We start from the raw sequence: 18,218 nt of genomic DNA, 5'->3' as shown, positions 1-18,218 counted from the left end.
CTAATAACTCTTTCTGCACTGTAGGCACATAGAATTCGTGATTAAACATTAGCTGCATACTTTGAGCTAAATCACGAGCCATATATCAGACTGTGGAAGTGACAGACTGTTGGCCGTATTGAACATTAGGAGAGCATGTGGCTACTGAGTGCTTGTGATGTATCTTTCCAAATTCAAAGCAAGAATATAAATCAGCAGAAACGTTTTTTCCTTCGAACAACACGCTACTTTCCAGATCATTCTCTTTTTTGATGGAGGGTGTTCCTTTTGCTCTTTCATTCCCATCCTTCATTCTCCTCTCAACTCTTGTCCGTCAAGAAGGACAGCAGAGAGTTTATGCTCGGAGGACGGAGAAAAAAACTAACTATGAGCGAGTGCACGTGATAAACCTGGGCTGAGCAACGCAGAGATTAGTACTGCTGTCTTGGACAGGCAAGGAGAAGCCATGAGCACCGAGAGCACTCCTGAGGAAATTTATAGCTTGCACCTGAGCATCCTTTACATCCCGCGGCCCCGCTTCCATCCACCCATCGCTGGTCCTCACCCAGCACCATCTCCCCCTGACTTCCCCAGCTGTTCTGCACCTGGATGCTGGCCTATAGGAGAGAGATCAGAACGTATGCCATCCATCTCTCTGAGGGGGCACATGTGGTGTGTATGTGTGTGTGTGTGCATGTCTGTGTGTGTGTGCGTTTAGCTTGCAGGAAGCTAAAGGACCTGGTGTGAGTTGTGTTGTGGATTAAAGCAAATAAAAGTAAATGACCGAGCTTCAGGATGGAGCTGCTGCTTTGTGCCCGTCTTTAATCGTAGTCTTTAATCTGAAATAAACTTCATGCCTTGGGTGCATCACAACTATCACAGACAAGCTAAGACAGAATGCTAAAAAGGAAGAAGTATTCCCAAGGTTTACAAGGTTTGCAAGGACAGGGAATTTTTAAACACCAAACACAATTTGCCCTCCATCCTAGTCTGATTCTGGTCTTCTAAAACGTTGTGCACAATTTTTTCATTTTTTTAAATAAAGAAACAAAACTTACGCCTTTCAATGTCTGAGCATTTGTTCTTTAATTAAGATGTCCTTCATTAGTCCCATTTGTGTTTTGTTTTCATTGGCTGAATTCGTTAAAATGAATAATTCCTCCTGGTTCCCTTCTTTTTCAAAGGTAGATTTGTTTACAGTCATCAAACTGAAGGTGTTTTCTCTTCATCTCACGGATAACATTGACTGAGTTCATTTTTCCTTTGTAAAGAATACACTATAGAGACAAAAACTGTCTAATACATGCTGCAGTCAAAGTGAATATTCCACAGAGATGACCTGTAGTTCTTTGAAAGCTTGCTTCCTGTGGAGAAGCTAACAGCACCTACATTACTCACTTCCTATCTCCAGTGTGCCATTTTACTTCTGTTTGTCATAAAAAAAAAATGTTTCAGAGTTGACAAAAGTTGAGAAAAACACGTGAGCGTCAATAGAATATTTATATTGGAATACTTAATGAGGCTGTCCCGGTGGACGATCTAAAATTAATTTATTCCAATGTAATGTATTAATAAAAACGTTAAAATGTGATAGAAGCACTGCAGGCACGTCAAGCCCGCATCTTGATTAAAAGCAATTTATCTGCCAACGGTTTGTTTGTGGAATCAATTTTTCATTCTAAATGTCACATTCCTCGGAGTTTTGCAATGCAGATTGGCTGAGATATTTTGTTGAAATATACATGGGACTTCTCAGCGCTCCCATGGCACACAAATTTGATTGGTGCGAGAGGGAGGGAAGATGGATGAAGATTGTCCGGGGTTTGTTGTCAGGGGACCAGCAGAGGTTGCAACGTTGTTCTATAGCTGCGTGAAATGTCTCAGATCAGAAATGGCAGCTCCCATATGGATTTAAATCCAGACACAAGCGGCATACTAATAAACATACTGCACTCAGACAGACACATACGTAGAACACATCCGCATGTGGAGCAGCAGCAGACATTTATTGTTATGGGGACAAATACAGACAAATCATGAAAAACTTAGATACTTAAAAAAAAACTAAAAAATGACATCTATTGTACAGGTTTTTCCAGATCCAGTTTGATCTTCCTGTTTAAATGTATATTAACAAGGAACACAGAACCACAGTATTGTTGATTGACGACAAAATAAACTAATTTTCCCACTATTTTCTATTTCTAACAATTTCAAACACTGTTCCAGATGTCCATATTGAATCCAATAACTTCTGCATTTAAATCTACAGTCAACATTGTTTTAACATGCCGGATGATGTAAAATAAAACCAGGGATAAGTGAATGTTAAAGCTGCATTTAATAGAAAGCAAGTAAAAGGACTCCCGTGGCTTGTGTCACTCCGTTTCTGCTAAGTGAGTAAGCATTGTTAGGTGTTCGCAGCTTGATGGGTCCATGAAGTAAAGGATTGAGTGTTTTCCTACTTAGCTCAATGGGAAACCAGATGAAGATTTTTCATGTGATATAGCTGATTATAATCGATATTTTTTTGGTTTTGCTCAAAACTCCAACTAAACAGTTCTAAAGTTGCTTTGCCCTCTAAACATACCAACAACATATATCAATACATCAAAATCTTGTCTGCTCATTACTGTACAGTACATGTGATATTTGTCATTCCTGTGAAATCGGACAACATGTGCAGTGATGTTTACCACATTCAGCCCAAACTGATTTCAAGTGGGCCGCACCAGTAAAATCACAGCATAACAACCTATAAATAACCACAAACAAGTGCAAAAAAGTACATTCTGAAAATGTTCACATTAAAGGAATTATCCTATTTACAAAACATGAACACACACTTTACAGATCACAGAGTGTCTACAAAGGGAACAAAACATTTAGTCACAGGTATATTGAACTGAACAATATAGTATTTTACTTGATGATCAAAACAACAAAAGTCAGATGAAAAATATTTTTGGAGTCTCCTCTTTTCCTTGTAGTTGCCAAAAGTTGTTTTTGCAGCAGCTCTGTGACATACAGCACAGTGTCAAGGCAGAACATCCGAGATACATTTTGACTCTATTTTCATCACAGTGTTGTAAATGTTTAATGTTCTAAACTTGATTTAAGCAAAAATGCTGAGAGGAAAATTTAGAGTGACATTTTTTTTTGTAGAAGGGGTCCATAGCCTCTCATATACCTGCAATTACAGACAAAAATCAGAAACACAGTCAATATTATTTGTCCAACTCTACTCAGAATTTACCTGTTGTTACTTTTTGTGCCACTCAACCACCTCTAAAATGCTAAACTTAGTTCACTTGTGCTTCAGAATCCTTTTAATGAGATTTACAAATGTCGCGGCTTAGTCAAACATCTTTTCCTCTCCCGTCTCCCACACACAGCTCTCATACTTTTATCACCATGGAAGATCCCATCGGTATACAACTTTCACTTTCCTCCAAATACGCAGAGGGAGAAGTAAATTAGTATTTCATCTCCTCCACAGAGACGTGAAACTCTATCATAGGGAGCCACTAGGTCAAACAGCTTCTGACAGACCATCATGAAACTGTTTACTCCAAAGGACCTCCTCACTTAGTCTAGCTTTGCCTTTCTGTCCTCTGACGTGCTGGATTCATCTTTTCACGCTGCTCATCTTTCTCAGCTGGTCTTTTTTTCCTCTGCAACATCTCCTGTTTATCATTTTATCTGTTCATTTCTTTTCCACTATCACTCTGTCAAATGGCATCTTGCATTCATCAGCCCACCCTTTACTAGTCTAAGATGTTGGACTCATCTATCCTCCGTCACTTCATTGCTCTTTCTCTCTCTCTGTCTGTCTCGCCGTCTCTCACTCGGATCTCCAACAAATGTTTGACCAAGCTGTTCCCCACTGTATTATTCAAGCACTGTGTGTGAGCCGCTATCATCAGACATGTATGCCTGACATGATGCATTGGCTCTGTTTAATTATAGAGATGCTGAATAAATATTTACAGATGGCCGATCCGTCTTCTGCAGGCCGAGCCCACGATGTGATTTATGAACCTTCAGCTAATGCGGAAGAAATGGCTGTCATTGTTACTGTATGGAGGCTGAATATCATACATGACATGTATGTATTCAGGTCTCAGACACAACTGTGTTAATACACCCAAGTAGCTGCTACTATGAGCTTGGTTGGAATTTGTTCTGAGTTTAAACAGCTTCTTGAGACTGTATTAACCTATAGAGGTATTGCAGTGTTTTTAGCTTCAAAAGCTGTCAGGTCTTGTCAGATATGGGGGACCTGCCGGGAAGGTAGAAGAGTAAATGGAATACATTAAAGTTTTAAAACTCTGGACTGAAATAGCCCTGCTCGACCTGGTGTGGATATCTGGAGTTTTAACCTGACCTGGACTGCACTTTACCATAATATGTCATTTCAGCCTTGACTTACTTTGCAAATGATTTTAAAATGACCTGTGTCAGTGAAGTAAAAGCTATGCTTTTTTTAACTGTAGAGGATTCCCCTTCAATAAGGTGAACAAAGGAAAGATCTGGCATGACTTGACCTAATTTGACCCCGAGGGAATTATATCCTGAATCAAACCCAAAGAGTCAGACTAATCGGGTTTGGGCTGAGACTCAGAGCTCTAGATTAGCCTCCCCTGAATCCAAATCAGTCTATTACTGGCATGGGTGGTTATGTGGAAATGGAGGAGCAGCGAGGCTAGTTGTGATTGAGTACTGGTATGCAAATATCCCTCTACATACAGTAACCTTAAAGGACCTGCATGTAATTAAAAAGAAAGGCTTGTGGCTACTGGGTGAATCAACCAATCAATCAAAGTTTATTTCTGTAGCCCTTTACAACAGCCCAAAGGGTGACGAAAGTGTTTCACAGTAAAAAAAAACAAGAAAATAACTTAAAAACAATACACTAACTTAAAACAGGACGCGCGAACCATGGATCCTCTAGCTGCAAGGCAATAAGTGCTCACCTCCACGCCACTGTGCAGCCTGTAAAATATACAATAAAACAATAAAATAAACAGCAATAAAACAGCACTAAAATATGACAGCTAAAAGAAACAAAGGTAATAAAATGTCACCATGCAGCTAGGTATGAAAAGCCACTTTAAACAGGAAGGTGTTGAGTTGTGATTTTAAAAGACCCACATCAGTGATGGTGTGCATATCGGGGGGGACTAAACTAATAGTTGCTCATGAGCTACTTTGAAGAGTGATAATTTAGATACAGGTAAGTGATTATAGAATTTAAAAATGATGCTCAAGCAGTTTTGAAATCTTTGCATACATCCATCCATCCTTTCTCTATACACTGCTTTATCCTCACTAGGGTCGTGGGGGGTGCTGGAGCCTATCCCAGCTGACGAAGGCAGGGGACACCCTGGACAGGTCGCCAGTCAGTCGCAGGGCTACATATACAGACAAACAATCACACTCACATTCACACCTACGGGCAATTTAGAGTAACCAATTAACCTCAGCATATTTTTGGACGGTGGGAGGAATCCAGAGTGCCCTGAGAAAACCCACGAAAGCACAGGGAGAACATGCAAACTCTATGCAGAAAGATCCCGGGCTCAGGCTGGGACTCGAACCAGGGATCTTTTTGCTGCAATGTGAAAGTGCTAAGCAGTCCACCACTGTGCAGCCCATCTTTGCGTATCCCGATTAGAGCATGCTTTTCACAATATAGCATTAAATACACAAACGTCTCCACCGTTAAGAGGCCCGTGTTTCGAAAAGTGTAACGTCTCCACAAACTGTAGCAAAAGTTTCCATTAGTAGCTCGAATCGCGTGCCAAATATTTCTTAAGCACCAAAACTGGAGACCCATAAAGGTGGAAATTCCTCCTGATTTAGTCCAGCTTTCGACTTCGTGAGTGACATTTATGTGAGCTCTGAGGTGGGGGAGAGCTGTATATCGCCGTGTTGTGCACGAGTTCTACCTCGGCCACTGGGAGAGAAGTACAGTAAAAGCACATTAAGCATTTCACTTCCAAACTCACTGGAGGGCTGCAATGTCTCCTAATGCTCCCCATTTTACTGTGCACATCAGTGCGCCTGTATATGTGAAATATGAGCGAGTAGGTCCACTTGGATGAACAACTGTGTGTGTGCATATTCTCGTGTATGTGTGTACTTGTCTGCCTGCTGGTGCTACGAAGCCATCTGGTATCTGGTCAGTCTAGCGAGCCTCTGGAGGGCACCTGGCCAGCAGCTTGCTCACCTGGTTCTGCTGGCCCCTGCCAACCAACACACCTGGCTTGGCCGGCACACAGGGAAAGGGAACAGATTGCACAGTGCACTCAAAAGCGGTCCAACACAGAGGCATGAAATTATGCTGTGATGCAGTATATATATATATATATTTGCTGTTTGTTGTATAGTGTTGCAGAACTTGTGCAGAATCTGATTATCAGGCAGAATGCAATCTCCACATCACGCGCAGCATCAGCACATTGTTGATTCGTAAATATCGGTGACCGCACAGATCTTTGAGCTTTTATAAACAACGCCTCCTCCATCATTTCTGAGATCCTCGACATATTGATATAAGATTCCACGATGAGTAATGTTGACTTCCATTGCATCTGTCCCAACAGTTTGTGCCAGACTGTGCCAACCCATCCATTTAGCGTAGGATGGCACTTCCTTCCTGCAGGTTGTCCTCTGCTATCAATTACACACTCGTCTCTCCGCAAGAAAGATGCTCTTTGTCCCCCCATTGTACACACACACAAACGGTCGTGCGCGCACACACGCCGCGGATGCAGAGGGACAGACACCTGCAGAGTGTTTGTCACCTCTTCTGTTGACATCTGCGACCGCATGGCATTGTGGGAGAGATGGCCATCTGTTGTCGGCAAGGCTGGATTAGAAGGGGGCAAGCGGGCGTGATGCTTCATGCTGCTCTTTTCTGTTGGCCTGAGCTGTGTGAAGTGTTGTGCCGTTATGGTGTTTTTGTTGTTTTCACTCCCATCGACGTCGCTCAGATGAAGTAATACAGCAAATGAAAAAGGTAAACTAGGCTTTACATTAAATAAGTCATGAATGCACCTGCGACAGCGTGTAAAGTAATTGTAGCTTCTCCTGAGGACTTTACCACTTCTTTTTCTCAGTAATTTCAGCACGTGTGCTAATTACAGAAACATAATGTCCTGTAAAGAATGTTTTGGATTCATTAAAGCCACATGTAAATGGTTGCTTTTTGTCAAATTGAACTCTCTTCTAATTATCTTGGAAATGTTTACCCCTCTTCACAGGGAGACAGCACATGAATGCTTGATTGACATGATAGTGACTGCAGAGTTTCTTCAATTATCCTGGCGAGGTTACGATGACTGCCTCTTGTTTCACAGCAGGTCCTTGTCATTCTGAGAACAGAAATACTAAACTCTTTCTGCAGCCTACGCTTCTGTAACCTATGAATCTTAAGTCTGTTGAAATGAAAGGCGAACATGGAGTTGGAACCATTAAGCAGGATGGTGATATTTAAAACATGTGGACGAAGCTTTTGTCAGTCAGTAGGGGATAAGTCAGTGGGCTACACTTGGGTCTGTAATAAAGTAACTTTTGGATGGAAGTTTTGTACAGATATTGATGGTCCACAGAAGATGAATCCTACTAATTCTGGTGGTCCTTTTTTGAAATTTAGCAGCATGATCTGGTCAAAATGTTAATTCATTCAGTGTAGTTTATAATGAGCAAATAGCTGCAAAGCTAATGGTATCCTCATCAGTCTTAGTTTTAATTTGTAATTTAGAGCTAAAGAAGACTATGTTTTGGTATTTACATGCTAAACAGAGAAAGTTCATGCTGTAAGTATCATCAACTGAGCATCAGTAGCTGTCAGAGTGAGCATGCTAACCAGCATTTGGCTCAAAAGCACCAGAGCCTCACAAAGGTGCTAGCATGGCTGTAGACTCTTGAAGAAATGTTACAATAAACAATCATGTACGAAAGTGAAGTCAATCCAGATGTTTAGATTCATATCCATCATCCATCACCATCAAGTAGGCATCTGATTGGTCCCTAATTTATTCTGCAGCACGACAATGTCCAGGTAGAGACATAAAAAACTATCTTGAGCAACAACACTAAATACCGGTCCGCATCTCAACAACACAGAGTCAGTCTAAGTTAACATGCAATGAAAGAAGATACTGAAACAACCTAAATCCTCAGAACTGTCACAAGTTAAATTCTCTAAGATGGTTTGAACAACATACCTGCCAAGTACCTTGAAAAACAGTGTACAAGGATGGCCACACTGAGTATTGATTTTATTTCTTTTTTGTTTACTGCACCTTCTATGAATTCAAACGATAAAAGTCTGTGTGCACATTTGTTGTCCTTGAAAAGGAAAACGTTGGTGAGATATTTAGAAAATAGAGCTGAGCAGCAAAAATACCTTTCCATATTTCCGGATTGTGTAAAATTATTCAATAAAGAGTGTGCAAGGCATCTTACTGTAAAAACAAAGGCAAATATGTAGTTCAAATATGCACAAAATGTTCACATTCACAAGAGGCAATGCATTTGCTACACGAGGAAAGGAGGCATTAACAAACATGGAACTTTGGAGGATGTGGTCTTTACTGTATCTTCAGGGATTACTGGGGAACGAAGAACGACGGCAGCTTTGGGAAAAGAAATAATACAGCAAAGTCTGACTGAGATAACAGAGACATTAACCCACATATTCCTGAAGGACATTCATGTGTTCAGGACGTACATTTGGCTGCTTGGCTGGGTTGTGGGTCTGCTCATCCAGCCGGCCTGTACACCACAGACAGATGTTGGGCCAGCCAAGCCTGCAGCGCCACAGGCAGTGTGTGTTCTAGAAAAACCCAGAGACCAGATGCTGCTACCTGGTGTCCCACCCGCCTGCCGCTCCGTTATACCGGCCATGCTCCACTGGCCATCGCATGACCTCAAAACTGGCTTCTCAGATTGTGCGCTGTCAATCACATTGATGATGGAGTGGAGCGGAGCTGGAACTGAAAGACTTCCTACGGTCAACCCAGCGTGTTTGTCGCTGTGTGTCTGACAGCCTGAAATCATTTGCCAGATTGTTTTGAATAATGAATCAAATGAGGATAATATACAAGAAAGTACAAAATAGCTCTTTTTTTTAACGAAACGACAGCATCAAAACGCGCATCACCCGATTTCACATCTATCTGAACTATCTGAAGACACATCAAAAGATATAATGCAGCATCTACATCTCTCTCAGCCTCATTTCCCTCCAGTTTTGTTCCCCAAATAAATAAACAGTCGCTCTCTCCCGAACAAACAGAAACACTCTCCGTCCCTCTCCACAGTCCCTGTTATTACCAAACCCGAGGAAACTTTCGAAGAGATTCAAAGACACTCAAGATTAAAGATTTATTTGTTCTTTTGAAGTTGCAGCAGGGGTATTTTTTGTGTCTTATTTCTGCAACAAATGTAGCCCGATAATGGTGTTTTTGCCGTGCGGTTGGTGGTGACCCAGAACTGCCAGAGAGAAGGAGCTGGCCTGACGGTCGGGTCTTGTCTCAAAACTCCCCCTAATGAGGAATGGTTCAGTAATGGCTTCACTTCCTTGTAACCTCAAAGGACAAGACAGTTTACTCGCTTGTAGACTGTTATTTATGAACTGTATTAGGATGTGAAAAAGGAAGAAAAAATAAAAGAGACTGCGAGGAAGCAAGATTATTAGACGGCTTTGTTTTGCAGCATCTTTCATAGTCTGGTGCACTTCAAGTCCGGCTCGTCTAGATCATTTCTTCTTACTTTCTAATCTATATCAAGGAGGATCTTTTGTCGCATTGTGTCGATTTTGATAAAAAGATTGTACAGTTATTGTCTTGTACATCTGGTGTCTTTGTCATCTTATTTTCTCTTGATATGCAACAATGAGTGCGAGGAAACTTTCACCTTTTTCACCGAGGAATCTTTGGTCGCAGTTATTAGATTTAATAGTCAAACATGTCTTTGAATGCTTTCATTTCAATTAAGCTTTGAATTTCAATAACGGCTCATTGTTCTTGCTTTTATTAGCTGCTCTATCTCTTAGATTCATCAGGCATATCTCAGTGTGCTGTGCATCAGTGCATCTCTTTCCCATCTGCTCGGGCGCCAGCGGAGAATCACACTGCCCCCTAGTGCCCGCTGTCATTAGCAACACAGCAGAATTGATTGTGCAGCCGTCAACCAGACAATACTCTGGTACTCTGCCAGTGGCTCGATACCAAGATCTGTCATGGGCAGCAATGCACCACAATAGATTCCACTGATTGGAGTGGTGCACACTCCTGGCTATGACACTGGTCTACCGCTCGCTATCGAATGGCTGTTTTTCTCTCTCCCCAGTCACAAGGCCCCTACTTCAGCAATCAATGCTCCTCATTTTAATAGAACCGCTGCTGTTGCCCCGAGGAGAGAAAAGGAGGAATCAGGGTGAGCCGGTGTCTAATCATTCTTCGGAGGTGAAGACCGCAATCATGGCTTTGATGGATCTCGAAAAATGACTGAATGTGCTGCAGCAGACACATCGCACTCAAATGTGTTCGTTAATGGAAATACTTGTTTAAGCACAATAGTGTAATAAACGAGGTATTACATCTCGGCAAAAAATGCAGACACTTGATAATACAGAGACAAGGAGATAATATCAAAGCAACCCACATCCCATCTTCTGTGCTAAGCTTACATATCTTATGGCATTCCAGCCCCAAGACACAATGTGAGCTGAAGCACAGACTCCTACAAAGACATCCCAAGTAAATGCTCCAAATGACAAGACAGACTAAATACCCCCTAACAAACGACACAAGACTGCCGAAAAGCGCTTTAACAAAAGAAGTATGTAATGAACCCAAGGTGCCTTCTCCCCAATATATCATCCTGAGTGAATTTGCCAACATCAGTCTCTTTACCTCCAAGCATGGTAAATGAGAATTTATGCACCCGCTACTTTATCATTCTTTACTTTTTTTTCACCCCCACGAGGTAGCCATGCCATGCGAGACAGATATTTCCACCAAAGGCAATATCCCCTCGCAGTAATTATATCAGAGTGAGAGAATGGCTCATTAACATATGTTAGGCATGTCAGGAATTTACAAGCGCCTTTTGTAGATGCCTCTCGTCAGTGTGCTGCTCCCATCCGTATGGTGTCTCCTTTGAGGATGCAACCTTCTCATTTCCATACACGTCAATCAAGCTGCGCACGGTTTTAAGAAACAATCTGCACACACACACACACACACAAAATGTGGCAATCATAAGGGACAGCTCAGTGATATGGAAAAAGTGAGTCTGCGCACACGTGGGGGTGTGTGACTGTGTGTTTTGTGAAACAACACAGTGGAAACAAAGCGATGGGGGCAGCATTGTTGTGATGATGCGCCCATCAATGCAGAGAGAGTGAAGTGATTGTGTTTTCTGTTGAAGAGGTGCGCGTGAATACATGCAGAAAGCTTGACACCAGACACCAGACACCAGACCGACTAACAGACGAGTCCCGAGGCCACTGAGCTTGTGCCGCCGCCCTCACCGCTGCTCCACAGCTGCAGGACCCAACATCTGCTGCCCGCAAGAAGACGCACACTGCTGGCCTTTCACCCACTAGTATGGTGCCAGAAGAATGAAATGACCTATTTAACTGCTACGTCCATATACACTAATTTCTGAACTGAAATCGCCGTTATGTAAATCCAATGAATATTCTGGGAGGTTATGTATCATTCATTGTAAAATTCACCCGAGAACAAAATGTGTTATCGTAGCAATGGTAATTACATCTTTAAAAAAAAGTTTAGTAGATTTGTGAACATAGAGTTCTCTTCCAGTGCCAGAGGCAGGAGAGCAGACTCAGTAGTGATGTAACCATGTAAAATTTTCCTGTGAAGCGCTGTGTATTTATAATAAACCAGAGCTGGACTAAATAGGCAATATGATGATATCCAGTGTGAATACTCAGGGGTAGAGCAACATTTGTTTGCATAACTTTGCTTGTTGGTCTAAAAATCCGAATGCAAATTTCATTAAAATGATGGTTGAACTTTTGGAGAAAAAGTTCTGTTGTTGGTGCTGATAGTAATACTGCAGGAGTTGAGTCTCTTTTAGCGGAGTTTGCCCGTGCTACATGTTGCAAACATAAGATACAGCTATCCTTTATGGAGTCTATTGAAAGTTAAATCAAAATTCTTACTATGCAAGGCAAATGCATGAGCTCATATGCTGTTGTGATCCCAGTGACCCTGACTGCTTCTCTTTCGTCTGCCCCTGGCTTTGTCCGCTCTGTGCCAAGAAGTCCGAGTTACACTGGTGGGATGTTTAGCAACGGCTGACTTGGCCATATGCCCTCCTACTCTGACAGTCAACTAACTAAGGCCACTGAGAAAAGAATTTCATGCTTTGCCGAAAACCCAAACATATTCACTTAAGCAGCTTCACTTTTCTTTCTTTCTTTTTAAAAGTGAATAAGGTAAGTGAAAATGAACAATAGAAATTAATTTTTTTTAAAAAGAAAATGGACCCACTGGCTGGGAGGAAAAAGTGACCTCACAATGGCTTTGCAGGAGTTTGACAGAAAACCTACAAAGTGAGAGCGAGATAGAGAGAAAAGTAATTTCGTCGAGTCCAGTCTTTTGCCCCAGAAAATGTCATTGCAATGACTGAAGACACAACGTCCATTTCCGCCACCATCCGCTCTCTCTCTCTCTCTATCTCTCTCTTTCTTTCTCATTCATTGTCACTGCTTTTTCCCTTTAAGTGCACTTTCGCCCACACCACTTGGAAATTGATTGAAACAAAATGTCACAATTATGCCCTGTAGCTCGCCGCTTCAATTATTCATCAATTAGGGGCTAGGCTCCTTTTTTTCTCTCCTCTGAGCTGATTTTTCATTCAGTTTGCTCGAGATGTATGGCTCCCCTGCTGTTAACCAGTCCAAAGTCATTAGTTTCTGGGTTTGCAATTAAACCTGATGCATTATGCATAAGGCTCCGACTCAGCAGACACACGCAGCAGCGGCCGCAGCAGCTAGCGAGCGAGCTAGTAAGCTCTGGAGGCGTGGATGGGAAATTAATTTGCTAGAAATTAAGTTCTCTCTATCCCTCCCTCTCTCTATCTTTCTCTTGTCTGGCAGGTTGGAACAGATGCCACTGGCTGGAGATGGAGATAGAGATGGGGCAGCGTCAGAGAGCAGTTTGATCAGCACTGACAAGGAAAGACGACCTCTATAGATAACCAGTTAAAATATGTTGGAGATACTTGTATCATTCACATTAAAAAAGTATTCAGTAGCTAAATACAATGATCATATAGGGTTTATGTTGAACAAACCTGGTGAAATTCTCTATAGGATTAGGAGTGATATATTACATGCCTGCACTGAAAATCAATGTGAAAAATAAGCAGGTGTAGTAAATATAGGTATCCACATACAAAGGTTTTGAGTAAATCATGTAAACAATGTCATCTTCTAAAACCATCTTGCATCCAGCTGCAGTAACATTTGTTCTACTATCAGATTTTTTGTTATGAACACTGTATTTGGCATCAAGCATGCATTTTCTGTATATCAGCTGAGGCCTGTGTAAAGCACAGAGGGCCTACAAAATGCACAAATTACCATGTTCACTTGCTGCCACCTAGTGACTACAGAGTCCGATGTCAGTTAGAAAAATTTTGAAGGAGAAAAATTTGAAAATGCCACATAAACAAGTCAGACTACTGCCATAAATGCACCGTCTTGGTGAGATTCATTGCATATTTGTGCATTAAAAGATCTGTGCCTCGGTTTTAGTTAAAGCTAACTAGACAGGATAGTAAGTGAGATCATAAATAGTACCTTTTAATGAATTTGTATTATCTTGTAGCAACGCCATAGAAGGAGTGTCCCTCTCTGTTAAAGCACTTATATGAACAGACGAGAGCGCGCACCGGGACAGTCAGCAAAGTCTTCATTTTCATGTCCTGTAACACATAAACACAACAAAGAACATTTAATTACACAATTCACTGCATATTTATGCTATTTTAGTGCAATATTACATACTAATGAAGCCATATATGTACAAGGTGTCACTTCATATTGTCTAATTTACACTGTTAAAGGGACAACTTGTGCAATAATAGTTGGCAAAAAAAACAACAAAAAAACATTCACCCGACCTTCTTGAGTCTTACAAAATGCACACATTCCAGCCAGGTGGTAAGGAAGGGGCCCAGGCAGACTGCACAACAGCTGCCACAGGCCAGCAGGGCAGCCAGGGATGGGTAGCGAGGAAGCATCCTGTGGATCAGAGAGAACCTGTTCCTGTCCTCCTGCAAAACAAATCTGGCAACTAGTTCCTAGAGGGACACAAGGAAGACACAAATACATCATTACAGCAGTTTGGGAAACAAAACTTGTATTTGATAGTGACTGATGAATATGTTTGCTGTTGTTTTTATGTGTTGCCTTCACTTACCTTTAATGACAGCACCTCAGCGTCCTGCACAGACAGCATCGGCTCACACTGTGCAAACCTGTTGCCTTCACAGTACAGTTCCTTCAGGGACATCAGGTGGAACTAGACAGTGTTGCCCAAGACAGAAAGTGATGTTGCATTTCTAGACTTTTTAGATGTAACTACAACACCAGTGAGGTAATAGTGTATACTGTACCTTGATGGGGAACATGGTCAAGTTGTTCCCAGCAACATCCAAAACTTGAAGTTTTTCCAGTGCCTGGATTCCCTGGATGAAATGTCAGGGAAGTGTTAGTTAAACAGCCAGCTTACTTTTTCCAGTGTCAAGGTAGAAGTGAAATTACAACGTGCAATTACAGCTGTTGATTTATCTATACAATGCAAAGTATGAAGCAAAGTGGCCAATCCAATTTCTGACCACAATCAGAAAAAATGAATACCCACCTCTGGTAGGCTGGCCAGCTTGTTTCTGGCTGCATACAGCTTTGTCAGTTCTTTGCACTGGTACAGCTGCTGAGGAAGCTGAGACAGCTTGTTGGAGGTCAGGTTTATCTCAGACAACGAAGCAAGGTAACCAATCTCAACTGGAACTTCCTCCAGATTATTGTCCAGCACACTGAGGTGTTGAAGTTTAGTCAAGCTGAAGGGAAAAACGGTTGGCATATGTGTTTTTGATACAGATGTGTATTATTTTATCTCAGTTGTGTCCTTGAGTGCACATGTGCAGGTATACAACATATATACCTATTTATTTTTCAGTAAGCATTGCACACACCTTCCTCTAAATCCCCTCTGGTGTGCGTCATTCAATAGTGTGCTGCAATCATTTTTTTTCTAAGGATAGTGAAGGTTGATGTAACACAGCTTTTCTTTACAGCTCTTCGAGTGAAATAACACAACGTTTCCTCTTTATAACTTAGCAAGTGCAATCGCTGTTACTCTTCATACCTTTTAAACAGAATTCTACACACCACTGGTAAACAGTTTGGGTACAACCATCCATAATTCCATATCTGTACATGCAAATAGTGTACACAGCCTTGATTCTATTTTAATTTTAATCTTTAGTCTACTTTTGTATTTGTCTTGTCTTGTTTCTGTTATCCAGCTGCTGTAGAGTGCCAATTTGCCCACTGAAGAATCAATGTATAGCTTATCTTATCACCCACACTACACTGTCTCTGGCTTGAACTCACCACCTTCATAGGTTAGATTTGTTAGGTTTATGCAGAACCATTTCTTCAAAAATTCCCTTTCTCATCTGTTCCTCGCACATTTGCTTCGCTAAAGTTGGTTTGTAAACATGTGCTGAGAATTGTCACATAACTTCTCGGCATTTTTCATTGTAAAAATTAGATGCATTATTCTAAACGTCTGCTTAAAATAAACTCATGTCTGGCTGAAACACCTCATTTGCCTCATCTTGAATCCATCTTTGACATCACTGATTACATTACAATAGAATACAAGAACTTTATTTATCCCCAAAGGGAAATTCGATTAGGTCTAGCATCAGTTCTGTGTAAGACCAGTAATATTTGCAAACTTACTCTCTGGCGTAGATTATCTACTGCAAACCAGCTGTTCCCTGGGAGAGTTTACAAGACGACTAGAAAATCAAAATCGTGATTTTAAACAGTGCAATTAGAAATTCTCAAAGGCTGCAATTAAGGATGTGGATTATGCAGCACATTTTACCCAGGGTTTAAACGGTCACATCAATAGTTTAAAAGCTCACGCTATCCTCGTTGTGTTTCTGCGACATCACATTGACTTTTCAAAAACTATGTCACAAATTAAATCACAATAGCAATCAGAAAAATTTAAATTACACATTTTCCTCATATCTGTCAGGCCTCAGAGAAACTAGTGGTCAATAGACTCAAAAACTGAGAGGACAGCTGTCCAAATTTCACATGTGGATGGACTCAGGACTAAGGAACAGTGAAGTCAAAATGCGTGATTATGGACCAGCATCAGTCTCTGCAGTCCATCTGTGGCTTCTGTTAATTTCATAATGATGCTTAATTTTGGAAGTCAAGCAAACAAAGGTAAGTGACAATGTGCAAAATAGTACTGATCCATTTACAATATGCAAGAGCACATTTACCCTTTACTGGACTGACTGCTTTGGAAAAATAAAAATTATATGAGCGTATGGAGTACATTCTGCAATTTGGTTGAATTAGCTTTACATATACAGATATTAAACTAGTTGTCTTTTTCAAAACCGGAAGTTGTCTTTTTCAGAACCGGAAGTGACTAATGTACCTTTTAATCTCTGGTGGGAGTCTTTGAATGAGGTTGTGGTTCAAATTGAGGACAACGAGGTTCTCCAAGCCACCTGTAAAACACGGATATCAGCTTCAGCAGCAGAAAAGGCTTCAAGTTTCGTGTTAATCATGCAAAACAGTCAGAACCCACCTATCACTTCAGGTGGCACTACAGTAATTTGGTTGCTGAACAGGTAGAGTTTTTTCAAGGACTCCAGATGGCCCAACACAGCGGGGACCTCCTCCAAGTCATTATTTCCCAAATTCAGTTCAGCCAGCTTGCAGGCATTGTGGAAGGAGAAGTATTTAATCACAAATCTGAATGATGCGTTAAACATTTCGAGTGCTCCATTTTTGGCAATTTTCCAGCAAACAGAAGAGCTTCCGAGCAAACAAACGGAGGAGACTCACTTGTCGCAGAGAGAGCAGCTCGACGGGGAGGCGGCTGATGGAGTTGTTGTTCAACAGGAGGACCGACAGCTTCGTTAACCTGGAAACACATTTGGGAACGTCCTTTATCCTCTGAGAACTTAAATTTAAAGAAGTTGCTCCGCCATACAAGGCTCTAACCACCGACTTTTTAACTACTAACTCTGGTTTGGCCATTTCATCAAGCAAAGTCGAGTCTATTTCGCTGAGTTTCTATGGCGACAACACGTAAGCATTTAGCGGCCTCTAGTGGTCAGAGCTGAGACCTGCAGGAGGTTTCCATTAGGATAAATGGACTTTATGTTTAATGTTACATTTTCTAATGATACATCAAAAACTAGAAACATGACACCTGGAAGTTTCAAGCATTTTTCTATTTAAAAAAATCTATAATTGTTACTTATGTATCAAAATATTTAAATATTTCACTATTCAACAGTATAACACCATGCAGATTTGTACACACAACCACATTAATCTTAGGGAACATTCCAATAATTTGAGATAGTGGATTTCTAATTTTCACAATCAGAAAGCTAAGCCATAATCATCAAAATGACAACAAAAAAAAAGCTTGGAAAATTTTAACAAGCGCATTCACATTCACACCTATGTACAATTTAGAATGACCAATTAACCTCTGCATGTTTTTGAACTGTAGGAGGAAGCCAGAGTACCGGGAGAAAATCCACAAATGCACAGGGAGAACATGCAAACTCCACATAGAAAGATCCCAGGTCCAGGTTGGGACGCAAACCAGGGATCTTCTAACTGTGAGGCAACAGTGCTAACCATCAGGTTACTGTGCAACCTGGTGGTTTCAAATTAAATTATGAAAAGATAAGAGAGAGAAGCGAGATCTTGATTCACTCTCTGATCAAACTAAAATGAAATCTAAAGATAATAAGGTCTACACCATCGATCTCCTCACAGCTCACACTCTGCATTTTCACTCATTTACGAGATAATTTAATATACAGATGCATGTATTTTGTTTGTTCTGTGATGTCATATTGTACTTGATGCTTTGGCAATTTTCCCCACTTGAGCTTCATGCCAATAAACT

The 18,218-nt window shown here is 41.1% G+C and overlaps 1 protein-coding gene across 2 annotated transcripts; it reads right to left on the bottom strand.

Moving 5' to 3' along the window:
• Positions 1-1,962: 1,962 nt before the first annotated feature.
• Positions 1,963-18,126, bottom strand: lrrc69 (leucine rich repeat containing 69). 2 transcript variants are annotated; one of them, XM_022209676.2, is made up of 9 exons: positions 17,135-18,126; positions 16,875-17,001; positions 16,722-16,794; positions 14,895-15,090; positions 14,647-14,718; positions 14,451-14,552; positions 14,152-14,331; positions 13,829-13,953; positions 1,963-4,974 (listed from the first exon to the last, which is right to left on the bottom strand). In XM_022209676.2, exons 1-8 carry the CDS (start codon positions 17,327-17,329, stop codon positions 13,846-13,848), a joined length of 1,053 nt encoding a protein of 350 aa, XP_022065368.2. In that variant the 5' UTR covers positions 17,330-18,126; the 3' UTR covers positions 1,963-4,974; positions 13,829-13,845. The 2 variants fall into 2 exon arrangements, with proteins under 2 accessions (XP_022065368.2, XP_051811841.1); XM_051955881.1 differs by having other exon boundaries at positions 1,963-3,169.
• Positions 18,127-18,218: the final 92 nt, after the last annotated feature.

This window comes from Acanthochromis polyacanthus, chromosome 11 (genome assembly GCF_021347895.1).
Source record: "Acanthochromis polyacanthus isolate Apoly-LR-REF ecotype Palm Island chromosome 11, KAUST_Apoly_ChrSc, whole genome shotgun sequence".
In the NCBI taxonomy this organism is placed as follows: Eukaryota; Metazoa; Chordata; class Actinopteri; family Pomacentridae; genus Acanthochromis; species Acanthochromis polyacanthus.
The sequence above is the reverse complement of the archived record's forward strand: the minus strand, read 5'-3'. Positions and strand labels throughout refer to the sequence as shown.

Coding starts and splice junctions, on each gene's coding strand:
- lrrc69 (XM_022209676.2), bottom strand. CDS start 17,329: ATGGCCAAACCAGAGTTAGTAGTTAAAAAGTCGGTGGTTAGAGCCTTG. Junction 15,091..16,721: donor CTCCCACCAGAGATTAAAAG/GTACATTAGTCA, acceptor TTTTCCCTTCAG/CTTGACTAAACTTCAACACC. Junction 14,719..14,894: donor AGCTGGCCAGCCTACCAGAG/GTGGGTATTCAT, acceptor CATTTCATCCAG/GGAATCCAGGCACTGGAAAA.